The following is a 19,602-nucleotide window of genomic DNA, read 5'->3' as shown; positions in this document are numbered from 1 at the left end:
TGTTTCCCTACATGTCACGGCAAACACTGTCTGCTGGCTCAATAGGCAAGATACATTCTGACCGCTATCTGTATACTGCAGACTTGAGGGGCCATGATGGGAAATTTTATCTGCTGCTGTACTCCTATGTCATTAGATTTATAACCATTCAACAAACAATTTGCAAAACATAAAATTATTTCCATCTCGTAAATCAATCAGACACCACGTTCCAAATTATGTACATGCTATTTATTCTCTGATTTTCTTAAATGGTCAATGCAAATGATTCAGAGTAATGTTCAATTCATCAGCTGTTAGAGTAATCATCACAATTTATTGGACAAACTTCCCAATGGCTACATTTTTTTTTTCAAAAGTAAAAAAACTCAAAATGTTCCAAATTATTATGCACAACACAGTTTCCAAACATTTTATAGGTTATAAAGAACTGAAAATGGTCATTTGTTGAATTTGCAGCATTTAGAGGTCACTTTTTACAGAAATCAAAAGCTTTTTCAATCAAAAACATCTTAACAGGCCAAGTGACATGTTAACATAGAATCCTTCTTTAATGTCACCTTTACATTTCTTGCAACCATTGATCTTGTGAGATTTTAGATTAGTTTCTGCTTGAATTTCTTTGAAGGATATCAGAATAGCCTCCCAGGGCTGCTGTTCTGATGTGAACTGTCTCATAGATACGGTACTTTGTTTCAGGATACTCCAAAGGTTCTCAATGGGGTTGAGGGCAGGGGAGGATGGTGGCTACACAGTTTCTCTCCTTTTGTGCCTATAGCAGCCAATGAGGTATTCTTTGCAGCATGAGATGGTGCATTGTCATGCATAAAGATGATTTTGCTATGGATGGCACGTAGGAAAGTATGTCAGTCAGAAACTCTGCACTTTGCCGCTCTATATATGTTTCATTTTCCTCACTGTACAGGGTGGATATTAGCACTGTGTACCTGCCGCTGTCAAAGATGGAGCAGCTATCCTCCCCTCCAACTGTGCTGCTCGGCAGTGTGATAGGAAAAGCAGAGCAAGTAACAACCACTAAACCAATAATTCTTTTTCTCATTAACCCCTATCTGACATTAGACATAATAATATGTCCCTGGGGGGTGTGCGGGCGATCGCTGCCAGGTGTCAGTTGATTCTGACAGCTGACACCCGGCACTAAGTGCCAGGAGCAGTCACAGACCGTACATGATCACAGCATTCCGGAAGCCGACAGATTGAAACCCCAAAGTAAGTGCTCAGCGTAGAGCGCTGGATAAATGTGATACAAAACGTTATGTAAATGTTCCCAATAAAAGCTTCAACTCAATCCACAAAAAAAGCAAGCCGTCACACAGGTCTGTAATCTGTTAATGGAAATATAGGGGACTTCCAAGTTACTGGTAGCACAAAGGCTCTGGAAAAGTGAAATGCCTCTTCACCTGCCAAAATTCAGCAAATTCTGCTCTCCCAAATCCAAATGCCCCCTCCCTTCTGAGCCCCACAGTGTAACTTAACCACATATTGCGTTCACATTTGGCATTTCTGAAGTGACGAGAGTCCGCCTAACGTTCGGGTGCATGCCTCCAGAATCATGGGTTAGGCATAACATACTGGTGACTACAGCGTACTGGTCACTACAACGGCAGTTTGCAATTTTCACTCGGCAACATTCATTGTTGCTTGTTTCTGGAAAATACCCACAGAGTCAAAATCATCACTACACCTGTATATAAATTCTCCAAGGGGTATAGTTTCCCAAATGGGGTCAAGAGGGGATTCTGCTCTTCTAGCAATTAGGGGCTCTGTATATGGAGTCCGCAAACTGTTCTAGGAAAATCTGTGCACCAGGAGGCAAATAGCGCTCCGTCCATCCAGAGTCTCTCCGTATGGCTAAGTTTTACAGTACAGCCACATATGGGGTATTGCCACGTTAAGTAGAAATTGTGGGACAAATTTTGGTGCCATTTTTACCCACTTATGTGAAAATGTAAAATCTGGGGCTAAAACAAAATTTTGGTGGTAAAAATGTAGTTACGTTTTCACTGCCCAATGGTCTAAAATTCTGTGACATACCCATGGTGTCAATATGATCACTGCACCCCTAGATGATTTCATTGAGAGGTGTAGTTTGTAAAATTGGGTCACTTATGGGGGGGGTTCTGCTGTTCTGGCACCTCATGGGTTCTCACAGTGTGTTATGGCACCTGCAAACCATAACAGTAAAATCTGGCGCTCCTTGCCTTCTGAGCTAGCTTTGCACTGTGTCTGAATTTTTTTTCCCAGATTACATGTAGGATATTGGCACACTCTGTAAAAAATGGACCCAGTTTGTTGCAAAAAACAAAAATTCCTATTGGTCCTTAGAACAATTTAAAAACTTGGGGCTTAAACAATATTTTAGTGGTAAAAATGTAATTTATTATTTCTTCACCGCTCAGTGGTATAAAACTCTGTGAGGCACATGTGGTGTCAATATGATCACTGCACCCCTAGATGAATTCATTGGGGAGTGCAGTTTGTAAAAGGAGTTCAGATATAGGGGTTTCTGTTGTTCTGACACCTCAGGGGCTCTGCCAATGTGACATGGCACCCTAAAACCATTCCAGCAAAATCTGAACTCCAATATGGCTCCTCTTCCCTTCCGAGCTTTGTACTGTGCCTCAAAAGTAGTATCCCCCCATGTATGGAGTATCGGCATACTCGGGAGAAATTGCAAAACAAATTGTATGGTATAATTTCTTTTGTTACCCTTATGAAAATGCAAAATTTGGGGCTAAGATAACATTTTTGTGAGGAAAATGTGATTTTATTATTTTCACGGCTCAACGTTATAAACTTCGGTGAAGCACCTGGAGGTTCAAGGTGCTCACCATGCATCAAAATACATTCCTTGAGGGGTCTGGTTTCCAAAATTAGGGTCACTTGTGGGGGATTTCCACTGTTTAGGCACATCAGGGGCTTTCCAAATGAGACATGACGTCCGATAATTATTCCAGGAGATTTTACATTCAAAAAGTCAAATGACGCTCCTTCCCTTCCAAGCCCTGCCGTGCACCCAAACCATAGTTTTCTCCCTCATATTGAGTATCGACATGCTCACAACAAATTGTATGGTGAAATTTCTACTGTTACCCTTATGAAGATGCAATATTTTGTGCTAAAATCATATTTGTGGTGAAAATTTGATTTTTTTTTATTTTTACGGCTCAACTTTATAAACTTCTGTGAAGCACTTTAGGGTTCACTGTGCTCGCCAAACATCTATATCAGTTCCCTGAGGGGTCTAGTTTCCAAAATTATGTCACTTGTGGGGGATTTTCACTGTTTAGGCACATCAGAAGCCCTGCAAACGCACATGGCGTTCGCCTATTGTTCCAGCAAATTTTGCATTCAAAAAGTCAAATGGCGCTCCTTCCCTTCCGAGCTCTGCCGTGCACCCACACCGTGGTTTTCTCCCTCATGGGATATCTGCATGCTTAGGAGAAATTACACAACACATTTTGGGGTCCATTTTTTTTCTGTTACCCTTGCCAAAATAAAAAAATTGGATCTGAAGTACATTTTTTTGTGAAAAAAAAGATAAATGTTCATTTTTTTTTCCACTTTCCAAAAATTCCTGTGAAGCACTTGAAGGGTTGATAAACTTCTTGAATGTGGTTTTGAGCACCTTGAGGGGTGCAGTTTTTAGAATTGTGTCACTTTTAAGTATCTTTTATCAGATAGACCCCTCAAAGTCACTTCAAATGTGATGCTGTCCCTCAAAAAAATAGTTTTGTAAATTTTGTTTTAAAAATGAGGAATCGCTGGTCAAATTTTAACCCTTATAGCTTCCTAACAAAAGATAATTTTGATTCCAAAATTGTACTGATGTAAAGTAGATATGTGGGAAATGTTAATCATTAAAGGGAACCTGTCACCCCGAAAATTGCGGGTGAGGTAAGCCCACCGGCATCAGGGGCTTATCTACAGCATTCTGTAATGCTGTAGATAAGCCCCCGATGTAACCTGAAAGAGGAGAAAAAGACGTTAGATTATACTCACCCAGGGGCAGTCCCGCTGCTGGTCCGGTCGGATGGGCGTCTCTGGTCCGCTGCGGCACCAAAACAAAGTACTGCAGTGCGCAGGCGCCGGAAAGGTCAGAGAGGCCCGGCGCCTGCGCACTGCAGTACTGTGTTCTGCCCTCAACAGGGCAGACAAAGTACGCCTGCACCGGAGCCATGGCTGAAGATCAGAAGAGGACATCATGGAATGAAGATGGGAGGCGCCGCAGCGGACCAGAGACGCCCATCCGACCGGACCGCCCCTGGGTGAGTATAATCTAACGTCTTTTTCTTCTCTTTCAGGTAACATCGGGGGCTTATCTACAGCATTACAGAATGCTGTAGATAAGCCCCTGATGCCGGTGGGCTTAGCTCACCCGCGATTTTCGGGGTGACAGGTTCCCTTTAAGTATTTTGTGTGACATATCTCTGCGATTTAAGGGCATGAAAATTCAAAGTTGGAAAATTGCAAAATGTTAAAAATTTTCACCAAATTTCAGTTGTTTTTTTTCACAAACAAACGCAAGTCATATCAAAGAAATTTTACCACTAACATGAAGTACAATATGTCACAAAAAACTGTCTCAGAATCACCGGGATTCGTTGAAGTGTTCCAGAGCTATTACCTCATAAAGGGACAGTGGTCAGAATTGTAAAAATTGACCTGGTCATTAACGTTCAAACCACCCTTGGGGTTAAAGGGGTTTTCCCCACAAATAAAGTACATTTTAATTAAAAGATCTTGGAATAGTAAGAACTTCCACAACTGGTTGTGTTAAATAAAATGTTCATATGTTGAGATAATCTTATAGCTGTGTCCCTGCTGTGTACTGTGTAATGGCTGTGTCTGACCATGCAGGAATATGGTCTGATCATGCCACAGCTCCTGGGCAGGGGAGGAAGCGAAAAAGTATACAGACATTACAGCACAGGATCACAGCTGATTCTTTCTGAAAGGTAAAACATTTGCTGCTTGTTTTTAAGCAAATTTTACCTCACCGAAAGAATCAGCTGTGATCCCATGCTGTAATATCTGTGTATTTTCCTTTGCTTCCTTCCGTGCCTAGGAGGTGTGGTTTGTTCAGATCATGTTCCTTCACAGTCATACTCTTTTAGTTGTACTTTTTTAATGTATATTAAAGTGACAAAACGCTATTATCCTGTATATATTGGATTAAAGAAGCACTCCTACTCCTCCCATCAACATTTTTTTCCTCTTAATATATTGCAGTCATCATATACAGCACTGTGTACGTACAATTTCTCATTTTGCCTTTCTATCCGGTTAGTTTTTTTTTCCCATTAGGACTATGACATCATGTGATTAAAAACTGACTACTGTAGCTGAATCATTCTAAGCTCTATGTAGAAACAGGAGGTATATTTTCCCTGTATGAGTCATCAGTCACTGCGAAAGCCCTGTATAATAAGAGGGTAAAAACTTTGATGGGAAGAGTGCTTTTTTAATGTGCATGTTAATAGCGTTCTGAACCTGCCTGGTGCCCGCACTTGGAGTCCCGCTGCCAGGAAGAAATTAGCTTTATTCTTCCTGGTAGCGTTCAGGTTTCGGTCATGGGGGTGGCACTGGTGAGGGTTCAGTCACCACTCTGTGTATAGAGAGCGTCAGGTGTAACCGTGCCCCCCACACTGACTGACAGCAGCTTGGCAGGAGCTGACGTCATTTCTAGCTACGTGAGAACTTTTCCCACTCTATTTTTTTCTTTAATTTATTTATGTCTTAAATACATGTACAGTAAGCTACACACCCAACGCAATGAGAGACAAAACGGAGTTAATGTCCATAAAAAATAACAAATTTTATTGGTAAATAACAACCGTAGCCATAAATATACATATCATATATCGTAATACATAGAATTACCGTATTTTTCGGACTAAAAGACGCACTTTTTCCCCCCCAAAAAAGGGGGGAAAATGGGGGGTGCGTCTAATAGTCGCAATGCAGGCTTACCTAGGTGGCAGAGGTCCGGTGGCAGAGGTGCGGTTGCGGGGGTGTGGCGGCAGAGGAGGCGCAGTAAGCGGGGTCCCTTTCCCCGGTATGGTGATGCAGCAGGCCCGGTATGCAGCAGAGCCGGGTGAATCCTCTTATCGGTGGTGGCGGCCATTTTCCGGAGGCCGCGCGTGCGCAGATGGAGCGCTCTGCTTCCCGGGGCTTCAGGAAAATGGCCGCCGCGATCTCCATCTGCGCACGCGCGGCCTCCCGCGGCCATTTTCCTGAAGCCCCGGGAGCAGAGCGCTTCATCTGCACACGCGCGGCCTCAGGAAGATGGCCGCGCCCACCGATAACAAGAGGATTCACCCGGCTCTGCTGCATACCGGGCCTGCTGCATCACCATACCGGGGAAAGGGACCCCGCTTCCTGCGCCTCCTCTGCTGCCACACCCCCGCCACCGCACCTCTGCCACCGGACCTCTGCCACCGCACCTCTGCCACCTAGGTAAGCCTGCATGGTACGCCAGGGACCCCTCTCACGCCATACCTCTCACTGCACCTCCTGATCCCAGCACCTCCTGATCCCAGCACCTTCTCATCCCAGCACCTCCTGATCCCAGCACCTCCTGATCCCAGCACCTCCTGATCCCAGCACCTCCTGATCCCAGCACCTTCTCATCCCAGCACCTTCTCATCCCAGCACCTTCTCATCCCAGCACCTCCTCATCCCAGCATCACCCCACCTTGCCTCCTGTGACCCTGCTCTGCCACCGCCATAAGATACTGTAAATTCGGACAATAAGACGGACCCCCATGTTATAAAAAATCTTTTTTTCTGCAATTTTCACCCCAAATTTGGGGTGCGTCTTATGGTCCGGTGCGTCTTATAGTCCGAAAAATACGGTACATACAGAAAAAAGAGGGGTGGAGGTAGCAGAGATGGAAAAAACACAGCCTGGATCCTCCTGAATGCCATATATTTCTATTTAAAGTGCATAGTGCTGTTCAAAATTAGGCCTAGGACTAGTTGTTTACATATTGTCAAGAGGTAATATGTCAGTCACTCATAAAGTGAAAGGAGCCCTGTGCACAGGCTCAACTACTGGCATTAAAGTCAATAATAGAGACAAAAATCAAAAAATCAGGGGAAATAGAGAACCCACACTAGTCCTTACCCAAGTGCTGGCAGACAGGATGTTCCACGCTGCGGCCCCAACGCGCGTTTCGCGTCAGCTTCGTCAGGGGGCACTTTAATAATATTAGAGACTTTAATGCCAGTCTCTATTATTGACTTTAATGCCAGTAGTTGAGCCTGTGCGCAGGGCTCCTTTCACTTTATGAGTGACTGACATATTACCTCTTGACAATATGTAAACAACTAGTCCTAGGCCTAATTTTGAATAGCACTATGCACTTTAAATAGAAATATATGGCATTCAGGAGGATCCAGGCTGTGTGTTTTTTCCATCTCTGCTACCTCCACCCCTCTTTTTTCTGTATGTAATTCTATGTATTACGATCTATGATATGTATATTTATGGCTACGGTTGTTATTTACCAATAAAATTTGTTATTTTTTATGGACATTAACTCTGTTTTGTCTCTCTATGCTGCCAATTATTTGGAGTGTCCTTTTGGTACTAGTAAGTTGTTATCTCCTTGGGAAGCTCCCCCACTGGGGCGTGAGCATGGTGGAGAAACTTGATAAAATATCTTTCAAATTGGGCTTTTTGTGTTATACACCCAACGCAATGATTGGATTGTATCTCACATATTTCTACCTATCTGTAAATGACATCGCGAATTCCTCTGTAAAACTAATGTTAAAATAACATTGCAGTCGGATCGCATATGCATGTCATAAGGATGTCATATGGATGGTAAGTGGTAAAAATCACATTGTACTCCCATGACACATGTCCAACTTTTCAGGAACAACATCGGACAGATTTTATTAACGCCAATGGATATGAGTCTTCACATGTATGGTGTTTTGAAGGGATAAATGGACTGCAAAAAAAACTTGCCCTACTCTGGTGCAATTTATGGAACAATCTTGCTGATTCAAGTAAATGGGTCCACAAAAAAACTGGACTACATCCAGGTTGCATCTATGTTGTATCCGTGTACTGTCCGGTTTTATTGACTGGCTGCTGCTAGTAGAGTAGTTTGGGAATTATCCATGATTTTTTTTTTCAGATTAAAAATAAGCTAAAGACTTGCAGATGGTGAAACAGACCAAAAAACAGATCCAGCACACTGATGAAAGATGGTCTATTTTTGTGAATTAACACCAACACATGAATCAGACTTTGGAGTGGCTGAGTTATAGTTCTGGCTTCAATCAAATTGGTCATGATTTAAGTGTTCAGTTTAGGATCCAAAACTCTCCAATGTAATCAAAGTAAAACCATTCTGCCCCCCAAAAAAAGTGATCCAAAATTTCCTTAGGCTGTGTGCTCATGATGCATTTTTGACCCTGCGTATTTTCACTGCATCAAACGCAGCGTCTTCCAGCTTTAGCAAAGTGGATGGAATTTATAAACCTCTCATTCCTACTGTTCTTTTTCACTCAGTGTAAATTGACCTGTGTTGCTCATGTTTCAAGCTCACAACATGTCCATTTCTCTTGCGATTACACCGAATTTTATGTGCGGAATTTCCTCATAGACTTGCTTTAGATGCGGAAAATCCACAGGCAAAAAACGCACATGTGTTTCTAGTGCTTTTCCACTGCAGAAACGCATCAAAAATGCATGTAATCCACATCTAAGTATATCAATAAAGTTTTGTCAAAGCCAAATACCAGGAAGTATCAAAAGCAAAGCAACTTTATTTATAACATGACACACCAAGAAGAGACAAAAACTGCAGCATCAAAAACGCTTTTTAAAAAAGGCATTCAAAAACGTAATGAAAATATGCAACTAAACTATAATTTATAATGGATAATAGGTATAGAAATGGTGCAAAAAATCTGAGACGTCAAAAGCTCACCAAAATCTTGTTGTGAGAAAGTAGTCTTACAGCGATGTACAATGCACATTCCAACTTATTGCAGTTGTTAGAATTCAGTTGTTACTGGTAGAATGGCATTAATTAGAATTAGGAGCTAATTATTTTCTCACATGGGCTATACCTTTAGCCCTTTCTCGATTGGGTGACTTTCTATTTTTGTGCTTTTAATTTTTCCTCCCTTTCTTCTAAGAGCCAAAACTTTATTTTTTCTTTCCATCCACATAACTAGAGCAGTGATATTACACGGGGGGAAAAAAACGCGGTCATTTTTTTCAGTTATTTAATTGGTGAAAAAAATTAAAGTTCTGTAACACAAGAAATTGTACATGATTAATATCTGCTGCTGTAAAAAAAAAAGGATTGTATACGGATAACAAGTGAGAAACAAAATCATCTGTGTTTTCTAGATTAAATTTGGAGCAAATTTTTTTATACGTTTGTGTGAGCCTAGTCTCCTAGGTGTGATGCTGGTATAGCATCGTTACTCCACACTCGGAACATACTGTACTATGCATGCCAGGACAAATGGAGCATTTGCAGGCTATAATTTACTACTGTATTTTTTATTTTGCAGATTCTTTGTGTATATAGTAATGTTTGAAATTTGTGTCTAAATGATCAGTAAAAGGTATGCAGGTTACCCATTGCCTGTGATGCAACGGGACATTGTATGTTTGCTTTATGTCTCAGTAGGAAATTGTTTATCTAGGGCTAAGAACAAACGGGGGGGTTATCACAAGTAGAATTTTTACATCAGTTTTTCTTATGACTGCAGGTATCATTATTTGCAACAAATTTATCAAAATGTTGCACTTTGTTGAATAAATATGGCACATTTTTAACCCCTTCAACCCCTAAAGGTACCGTCACATTTAGCGACGCTGCAGCGATCTAGACAACGATCCCGATCGCTGCAGCGTCGCTGTGTGGTCGCTGGGGAGCTGTCACAGCTGGGGAGCTGTGGTGTGCCTTGGATCATGTGCCGTTCCCTTTCTTCTCCAAACTTTTTTCTTCCCATGATTCTGGTACAGGTTGATCTTTGTCTCATCTGTCCATAGAATACTTTTCCAGAACTGAGCTGGCTTCTTGAAGTGTTTTTCTGCAAATTTAACTCTGGCCTGTCTATTTTTGGTATTGATGAATGGTTTGCATCTAGATGTGAATCCTTTGTATTTACTGTCATGGAGTCTTCTCTTTACTGTTGACTTAGAGACAGATACACCTACTTCACTGAGAGTGTTCTGGACTTCAGTTGATGTTGTGAACGGGTTCTTCTTCACCAAATTAAGTATGCGGCGATCATCCACCACTGTTGTCATCCGTGGACGCCCAGGCCTTTTTGAGTTCCCAAGCTCACCAGTCAATTCCTTTTTTCTCAGAATGTACCCAACTGTTGATTTTGCTACTCCAAGCATGTCTGCTATCTCTCTGATGGATTTTTTCTTTTTTTTCAGCCTCAGGATGTTCTGCTTCACCTCAATTGAGAGTTCCTTTGACCGCATGTTGTCTGCTCACAGCAACAGCTTCCAAATGCAAAACCACACACCTGGAATCCACCCCTGACCTTTTAACTACTTCATTGATTACAGGTTAACGAGGGAGACGCCTTCAGAGTTAATTGCAGCCCTTAGAGTCCATTGTCCAATTACTTTTGGTCCCTTGAAAAAGAGGACGCTATGCATTACAGAGCTATGATTCCTAAACCCTTTCTCCGATTTGGATGTGGAAACTATCATATTGCAGCTGGGAGTGTGCACTTTCAGCCCATATTATATATATAATTGTACTTCTGAACATGTTTTTGTAAACAGCTAAAATAACAAAACTTGTGTCACTGTCCAAATATTTCTGGCCCTAACTGTATTTCTCCATTTATCTGTAGTAAGAAACTAAATTGGATCAAAGTATAAAAAGGGTTTAACCCCTTAGCGACCGCCGATACGCCTTTTAACGGCGGCCGCTAAGGGTACTTAAACCACAGCGCCGTTAATGGCGCTGTGGAAAAAGTAAATAGCGCCCCCCAGAGTCGGATTTTCTCCGGGGTCTCGGCTGCCAGGGGTAGCCGAGACCCCAGAGAACATGATTCGGGGGGTTTTGTACCGACCCCCGCAAAAAAAAAGCGATTTCTTTTTAATTTCTCTGTCCTCCGATGTGATCGCACATCAGAGTACAGAGAAAAGGGGTCCCCGATCGCCCCCCGATACTCGCCTGTCTCCCCCGGTGCTCCTCGTGGCTCCCGATGGGCGCCGCCATCTTCAAAATGGTGGGCGCAGTGCGCCCGCCGGCCGGCCCCGGGAGCATCTTTGGCGTCTTGGCTACCGGGGGTAGCCGAGACCCCAAAGAGCATGATGGGGGTCGGTTTTACCGACCCCTGTTTTGCGATCGCCGGTAATTAACTGTTTACCGGCGACCGCAAAAAAGAAAAAAAAAAGCAAAGTGTAATTCTCTGTCCTCTGATGTGATCGCACATCAGAGGACAGAGAAATAGGGGGATTCGGGGACCCTATCATACTCACGGTGTCCCTGGGTCCTCCTGCTGCTCCTCCTGGCCGCCGGGGAAAAGAAAATGGCGGGCGCATGCGCAGTGCGCCCGCCATCTGTCTCCATCTGCCGGCCGGCAGGAGAAGAGCAGTTGGGGCTAAAATTAGGGTTATGGCTAGGATTAGCGTTAGGGCTAAATTTAGGGTTAGGGTTGGGGCTAAATTTAGGGTTAGGGTTGGCGCTAAATTTAGGGTTAGGGTTGGCGCTAAATTTAGGGTTAGGCTTCTTTCACACTTACGTCGGTACGGGGCCGTCGCAATGCATCGGCCCGACATACCGACGCGCGTTGTGAAAATTGTGCACAACGTGGGCAGCGGATGTAGTTTTTCAACACATCCGCTGCCCAATCTATGTCCTGGGGAGGAGGGGGCGGAGTTACGGCCACGCATGCGCGGTCAGAAATGGCGGATGCGATGTACAAAAAAACGTTACATTGAACTTTTTTTGTGCTGATGGTCCGCCAAAACACTGATCCAGTGCACGAGGGACGCGACGTGTGGCCATCCGTCACGATCCGTCGGCAATACAAGTCTATGGGCAAAAAACGCATCCTGCGGGTACATTTGCAGGATCCGTTTCTTGTCCAAAACGACGGATTGCGACGGATGCCAAATGATGCAAGTGTGGAAGTAGCCTTAGGGTTAGGGTTGGGGCTAAAGTTAGGGCTAGGGTTGGGGCTAAAGTTAGGGTTAGAGTTGGGATTAGGGTTAGGGTTTGGATTAGGGTTAGGGTTTGGATTAGGGTTAGGGTTGGCATTAGGGTTACGCTTGGGATTAGGGTTATGTTTGGGATTAGGGTTAAGGTTAGGGTTGTGATTAGGGGTGTATTGGGATTAGGGTTAGGTTTGAGGTTAGGGTTGAGATTAGGATTAGAGGTGTGTTGGATTTAGGGTTTTGATTAGGGTTATGGTTAGGGTTGACATTAGGGTTGTTTTGGGGTAAGGGTTGTGATTATCGTTAGGGTTAGTGATTAGGATTATGGATCGGGTTGGGATTACGGTTAGGGGTGTGTTGGGGTTAGGGTTGGAGCTAGAATTGGGGGGTTTCCACTGTTTAGGTACATCAGGGGGTCTCCAAACACAACAGCCAATTTTGCGCTCAAAAAGTCAAATGGTGTTCCCTCCCTTCTGAGCTCTGCCCTGCGCCCAAACAGTGGGTTACCCCCACATATGGGGCATCAGCGTACTCGGGATAAATTGGACAACAACTTTTGGGGTCCAATTTCTCCTATTACCCTTGTGAAAATAAAAACTTGGGGGCTACAAAATCTTTTTTGTGGAAAAAAAAATATTTTTTATTTTTATGACTCTGCATTATAAACTTCTGTGAAGCACTTGGGCATTCAAAGTTCTCACCACACATCTATATAAGTTCCTTGGGGGGTCTAGTTTCCAAAACGGGGTCACTTGTGAGGGGTTACTACTGTTTAGGTACATCAGGGGCTCTGCAAACGCAACATAACGCCCACAGGCCATTCTATCTAAGTCTGCATTCCAAAACGGCGCTCCTTCCCTTCCGAGCTCTGCCGTGCGCCCAAACAGTGGTTTACCCCACATATGGGGCATCAGCGTACTCAGGATAAATTGAACAACAACTTTAGTGGTCCAATTGCTCCTGTTACCCTTGTGAAAATAAAAACTTGGGGGCTACAATATCTTTTTTGTGGAAAAAAAAATATTTTTTATTTTCACGACTCTGCATTCTAAACTTCTGTGAAGCACATGGGCATTCAAAGTTCTCACCACACATCTAGATAAGTTCCATGAGGGGTCTAGTTTCCAAAATGGTGTCACTTGTGGGGGGTTTCCACTGTTTAGGCACATCAGGGGCTCTCCAAACGCGACATGGCGTCCGATCTCAATTCCAGACAATTCTACATTGAAAAAGTAAAACGGCACTCCTTCTCTTCCAAGCTCTGCGGTGCGCCCAAACAGTGGTTTACCCCCACATATTGGGTATCGACGTACTCAGGAGAAATTGCACTACAACTTTTGTGGTCTAATTTCTCCTGTTACCCTTGTGAAAATAAAAATTTGGGGGCAAAAAGATCATTTTTGTAGAAAAAATGCGATTTTTTTATTTTCACGGCTCAACGTTATAAACTTCTGTGAAGCACATGGGGGTTAAAAGTGCTCACCACACATCTAGATAAGTTCCTTAAGGGGTCTAGTTTCCAAAATGGTGTCACTTGTGGGGGTTTCCACTGTTTAGGCACATCAGGGGCTCTCCAAACGCAACATGGCGTCCAATCTCAATTCTAGCCAATTCTACATTGAAAAAGTAAAACGGCACTCCTTCTCTTCCAAGCTCTGCGGTGCGCCCAAACAGTGGTTTACCCCCACATATTGGGTATCGACGTATTCAGGAGAAATCGCACAACAACTTTTGTGGTCTAATTTCTCCTGTTACCCTTGTGAAAATAAGAATTTGTGGGCGAAAAGATCATTTTTGTGTAAACAAATGCGATTTTTTGTTTTCACGGCTCTACGTTATAAACTTCTGTGAAGCTCTTGGGGGTTCAAAGTGCTCACCACACATCTAGATAAGTTCCTTAAGGGGTCTAGTTTACAAAATGGTGTCACTTGTGGGGGGTTTCCACTGTTTAGGCACATCAGCGGCTCTCTAAAAGTGACATGGCGTCCAATCTCAATTCCAGCCAATTCTGCATTGAAAAAGTCAAACGGCGCTCCTTCACTTCCAAGTTCTGCGGTGCGCCCAAACAGTGGTTTACCCCCACATATGGGGTATTGGCGTATTCAGGAGAAATTGCATAACAAAATTTATGGTTACATTTCTGTTTTTACACTTGTGAAAATAAAAAAAATGGTTCTGAATTAAAATGTTTGCAAAAAAAAGTTAAATGTTCATTTTTTCCTTCCACATTGTTTCAGTTCCTGTGAAGCACGTAAAGGGTTAATAAACTTCTTTAATGTGGTTTTGAGAACCTTGAGGGGTGTAGTTTTTAGAATGGTGTCACACTTCGTTATTTTCTATCATATAGACCCCTCAAAATGAATTCAAATGTGATGTGGTCCCTAAAAAAAAAAGGTGTTGTAAAAATGAGAAATTGCTGGTCAACTTTTAACCCTTATAACTCCCTAACAAAAAAAAATTTTGTTTCCAAAATTGTGCTGATGTAAAGTAGACATGTGGGAAATGTTATTTATTAACTATTTTTTGTGACATATCTCTCTGATTTAAGGGCACAAAAATTTTAAAAATTTTCGCCATATTTCCATTTTTTTTCATAAATAATCGCAAGTAATATCGAAGAAATGTTACCACTAACATGAAGTACAATATGTCACAAAAAAAAATCTCAGAATCAGCGGGATCCGTTGAAGCGTTCCAGAGTTATAACCTCATAAAGTGACAGTGGTCAGAATTGCAAAAATTGGCCCGGTCATTAAGTACCAAATTGGCTGTGTCACTAAGGGGTTTAAGGAAGAAATGATTAGATATTTCCTAATTTTTTGTATACTTTCTGTTAGTGTTTCTTTAATGGTAAATGCTTACAGTTATTCCATTTTCTGGCCTAGTTATCCTCTGACCAGCCTTAAATGTAGCAGAAACACAATACCACATCACTTTGTAGACCTATTAGAACCAATATCTGTCAGATTTTCATAGGTAGAGGTCATTAGTATATTTATTGGGTTTGTATTTCAGGTTTATTCTCCTCAATCTCATTTTTCTACCTTCATTACAACTATTTTGCTAAATACAAATCATTCTGGAAGTTTGTTTTTGATGAATACAGAATATTTTGCCGCCTGTCTCCATTCTCTCCCACTCAGGCGAGCATTATTTGGACGTTAGCATTTTGTTTGCACAGAGAGGGACAGGACACTGGGTCAATATTTCAGGTTACGGATTAACCAGAATATCATCCACCATTTATGGCTGAAAGCGAAGTCCTGAAACAAACTGAAGAAAACCTGTAAATACCAAGAAGTCTTTTTACCTTTAGGCTAATAAGACGGCTTCTGGATTGATGTGGAGATGAAACGTAAGTTATACAGTGTGTGCGGCGTGCGGATTAGTGTGAAAGTGAGAAATGTACACTGTGTAGTCTGGTGTGTTTGCTACTAGCCAAATACTGTTACGCCAGTTACATGTGCAACAGCGATACCGTGGATAAAATAATACATTTATCTCCAAATTCAATTCACATTTGGTACGTTAGATGATATATTATATGAGAAGATTGGTTTTCTAATTGTGAGGACACATAGGAAGAATGAAAGCAAGATATAAAGTATCAATAAATATAAATAGACATGGTCCCCATAACACTTTAAACATATATATTGATTTAGTTACTGTACTTTGGATGATTACCATAATTTCCTTTAACTTCTTTTCTGTTTTTTTTGGGAAGAGGCAGGAGATTAGGGGTAAGGGAGTGAAACAAAAGGCACCCAATAAAAAAATGAAAAAGAAAAAAGGTAGGCTACAAAAACTTAACAATGAAGCAAAAATGTAGGGAGCCAAAATCGATACAGTCCTGTTCTTCATGGCAGCACAAAGTATTGTTTTCTAGTCTACTGTACACAATACTTTGTCTCAGATGCTGTTTATAACGGCAGATGGTTTTCTGATGCCAAAGTCATACCTTCACTTTGTTTAGAAGGAAAATGCATATATAACAATTCTCTAATTCTCTTAGGCCGGCGTCACACAAGGCGTATGAAAATACGGTCCGTTTTTTACGGCCGTAATACACAGAAATGTTCCCAAAATAGTGATCCGTATGTCATCCGTAGGCAGGGTGGTGCAGCATATTTTGCGCATGTCATCCTCTGTATGTAATCCGTATGGCATCCGTACAGCGGGATTTTCTCGCTCGCTTGCAAAACGGACATACAATGGATCCATGGGCTCAAATATTCGTTAAAACATATATACAGTCTATATATATATATATATCTCAGTGAGACATATATATATCTATAATATAACGCTGGGAGCGTCACTCTGTCCGAAGCCTTTATAGTCTGCGCAAGCGCCGACGCAGTCGGGACCCCACAGAGTGACGCTCCCAGGAGATCGCGGTATGCATAAACACTGAACGCACACCGCGATCTCCACCGGAGAGGCAGGGACGTGCCAGGAGGATAAGTATATTCACTTGTCCCCCGTTCCAGCGCTGCGTGCGGCTCCGCCTCCCGGGTCCTCTGCCTGTGACGTTCAGAGGGCGCGATGACGCGCTTAATGCGCGCCGCCCTCTGACTGAACCGTCACAGCCAGAGGACCCGGAACACGGAGCGGTATGCAGCGCTGGATCAGGGCCAGGTGAATATAGCAAGTGTCGGGGGCCTGAGCTAGCGGCGACTCCGGCACCTGACCCTCACAGCATCTTATGGGGCCATCAACCATAATGGAGCAGTGTACGAGGGCATATAATACCATGGAGCATCTTATGGGGCCATCAACCATAATGGAGCAGTGTACGGGGCATATAATACCATGGAGCATCTTATGGGGCCATCAACCATAATGGAGCAGTGTATGGGGGCATATAATACCATGGAGCATCTTATGGGGCCATCAACCATTATGGAGCAGTGTACGGGGGCATATAATACCATGGAGCATCTTATGGGGCCATCAACCATAATGGAGCAGTGTATGTGGCATATAATACCATGGAGCATGTTATGGGGGCCATAAACCTTTATGGAGCAGTGTACGGGGCATATAATACTATGGAGCATGTTATGGGGGTCATAAACCTTTATGGAGCAGTGTACGGGGCATATACTATGGAGCATCTTATGGGGGCCATAAACCTTTATGGAGCAGTGTACAGGGCATATACTATGGAGCATCTTATGGGGGCCATAAACCTTTATGGAGCAGTGTACGGGGAATATACTATGGAGCATCTTATGGGGGCCATAAACCTTTATGGAGCAGTGTACGGGGCATATACTATGGAGCATCTTATGGGGGCCATAAACCTTTATGGAGCAGCGTATGGAGCATATGGATGGGAGCAGCAAATTAAAGAACGGGGGCGCAGGATGGGAGCAGCACATGACAGAACGGGGGCGCAGGATGGGAGCAGCACATGACAGAACGGGGGCGCAGGATGGGAGCAGCACATGACAGAACGGGGGCGCAGGATGGGAGCAGCACATGTCAGAATGGAGGCGCAGGATGGGTGCAGCACGTCAGAATGGAGGCACAGGATGGGTGCAGCACATGTCAGAATGGAGGCGCAGGATGGGAGCAGCACATGTCAGAATGGGGGCGCAGGATGGAGCAGCACATGACAGGATGGGGACGCAGGATGGAGCAGCACATGACAGGATGGGGACGCAGGATGGAGCAGCACATGACAGGATGGAGACCATATACCAATATAAATGCTCGCCACCCGGGCGTAGAACGGGTTCAATAGCTAATATATATATATATATTTCATACAGCGCTAGATAGCAGAAAAGCCGGTAATTCAATTGTCGGCTTTTGCTATCTCCTTCCCAAACCCGACAGGATATGAAACATGATTACATACAGTAAACCATCTCATATCCTTTTTTTTGCATATTCCTCACTACTAATGTTCCAAGTGTGTGTGTGTGTGCAAAATTTGGGGGCTCTAGCTGTTAAACCAAAGGGTTAAATCGCGGAAAAAACTGGTGTGGGCTCCCGCGCAATTTTCTCCACCAGAGTGGGAAAGCCAGTGACTGAGGGCAGATATTAATAGCCTAGGGGGGTACCATGGTTATAAAACCCCCCCTGGCTAAAAAAATCTGCCCCCAGCCACCCCAGAAAAGGCACATCTGGAAGACGCACCTATTCTGGCACTTAGCCTCTCTCTTCCCACTCCCGTGTAGCGGTGGGATATGGGGTAATAAAAGGTTAATGTCACCTTGCTATTGTAAGGTGACATTAAGCCAGGTTAATAATGGAGAGGCGTCAATAAGACACCTATCCTTTATTAATCCAATAGTAGTAAATGGTTAATAAAACACACACATTATGAAAAAAGTATTTTATTTAAACAAAGACACATGGTGTTTTAATAGTTTATTATACTCTCAATCCAATTGAAGACCCTTGTCACCTGAAACAAAGTTAAAATAAAAAAACAACAATATATCATACCTTCCGTCGTTCAGTCTTGTCCCACGTTGTAAATCCATCTGAAGGGGTTAAATAATTTTACAAGCAGGAGCTCTGCTAATGCAGCTGTGCTCCTGACTGTAAAATCTGGAGAATGAATGGAAAGCAGGGGAACATAGCTACCTAGACTTGCGGTGCACTGCGCCCCCTGCTGGCATAACCTCAGATGAACTCGAGCGTGAGAAAATATTCAGAAAAATTCCCACGCTCGAGTTCATCGAGTTTCTACGGCCGTACAAAACCGTATAATACAGATGCGTAAAATACGCCAGATAGGAGCTGGGCCATAGAGAATCATTGTACCGTGTGCAATGCATATTTTCTGCGCCTCTCATACGTCCGTAAAACATGCTAGTGTGACGCCGGCCTTACAGTCATCATTCTCTTTCATGAACAGCTAAAGATCAAATAATAAGACTTATAAGCTTTAGGAAGACAAATACTCCACTGTTTCCCTACATGTCACGGCAAACACTGTCTGCTGGCTCAATAGGCAAGATACATTCTGACCGCTATCTGTATACTGCAGACTTGAGGGGCCATGATGGGAAATTTTATCTGCTGCTGTACTCCTATGTCATTAGATTTATAACCATTCAACAAACAATTTGCAAAACATAAAATTATTTCCATCTCGTAAATCAATCAGACACCACGTTCCAAATTATGTACATGCTATTTATTCTCTGATTTTCTTAAATGGTCAATGCAAATGATTCAGAGTAATGTTCAATTCATCAGCTGTTAGAGTAATCATCACAATTTATTGGACAAACTTCCCAATGGCTACATTTTTTTTTTCAAAAGTAAAAAAACTCAAAATGTTCCAAATTATTATGCACAACACAGTTTCCAAACATTTTATAGGTTATAAAGAACTGAAAATGGTCATTTGTTGAATTTGCAGCATTTAGAGGTCACTTTTTACAGAAATC

At 42.9% G+C, this 19,602-nt stretch overlaps 1 protein-coding gene across 1 annotated transcript in view; it reads left to right on the top strand.

The window, feature by feature from the left end:
- The first annotated feature begins 15,429 nt into the window (after positions 1 to 15,429).
- The window catches only part of PROC (protein C, inactivator of coagulation factors Va and VIIIa), a 99,993-nt gene continuing 95,820 nt past the window's right edge, over positions 15,430 to 19,602 (top strand). The window contains exon 1 of the mRNA XM_069768094.1: positions 15,430 to 15,542. Within this exon, the coding sequence (XP_069624195.1) occupies positions 15,536 to 15,542 (7 nt within the window). The 5' untranslated portion in view covers positions 15,430 to 15,535. The remainder of the gene's footprint in view (positions 15,543 to 19,602) is intronic.

The sequence above is a fragment of the Ranitomeya imitator genome, chromosome 5 (genome assembly GCF_032444005.1).
Source record: "Ranitomeya imitator isolate aRanImi1 chromosome 5, aRanImi1.pri, whole genome shotgun sequence".
Lineage (NCBI taxonomy): Eukaryota > Metazoa > Chordata > Amphibia > Anura > Dendrobatidae > Ranitomeya > Ranitomeya imitator.
Note: the sequence above shows the minus strand (reverse complement) of the source record. Positions and strands in the feature narration are given on the sequence as shown.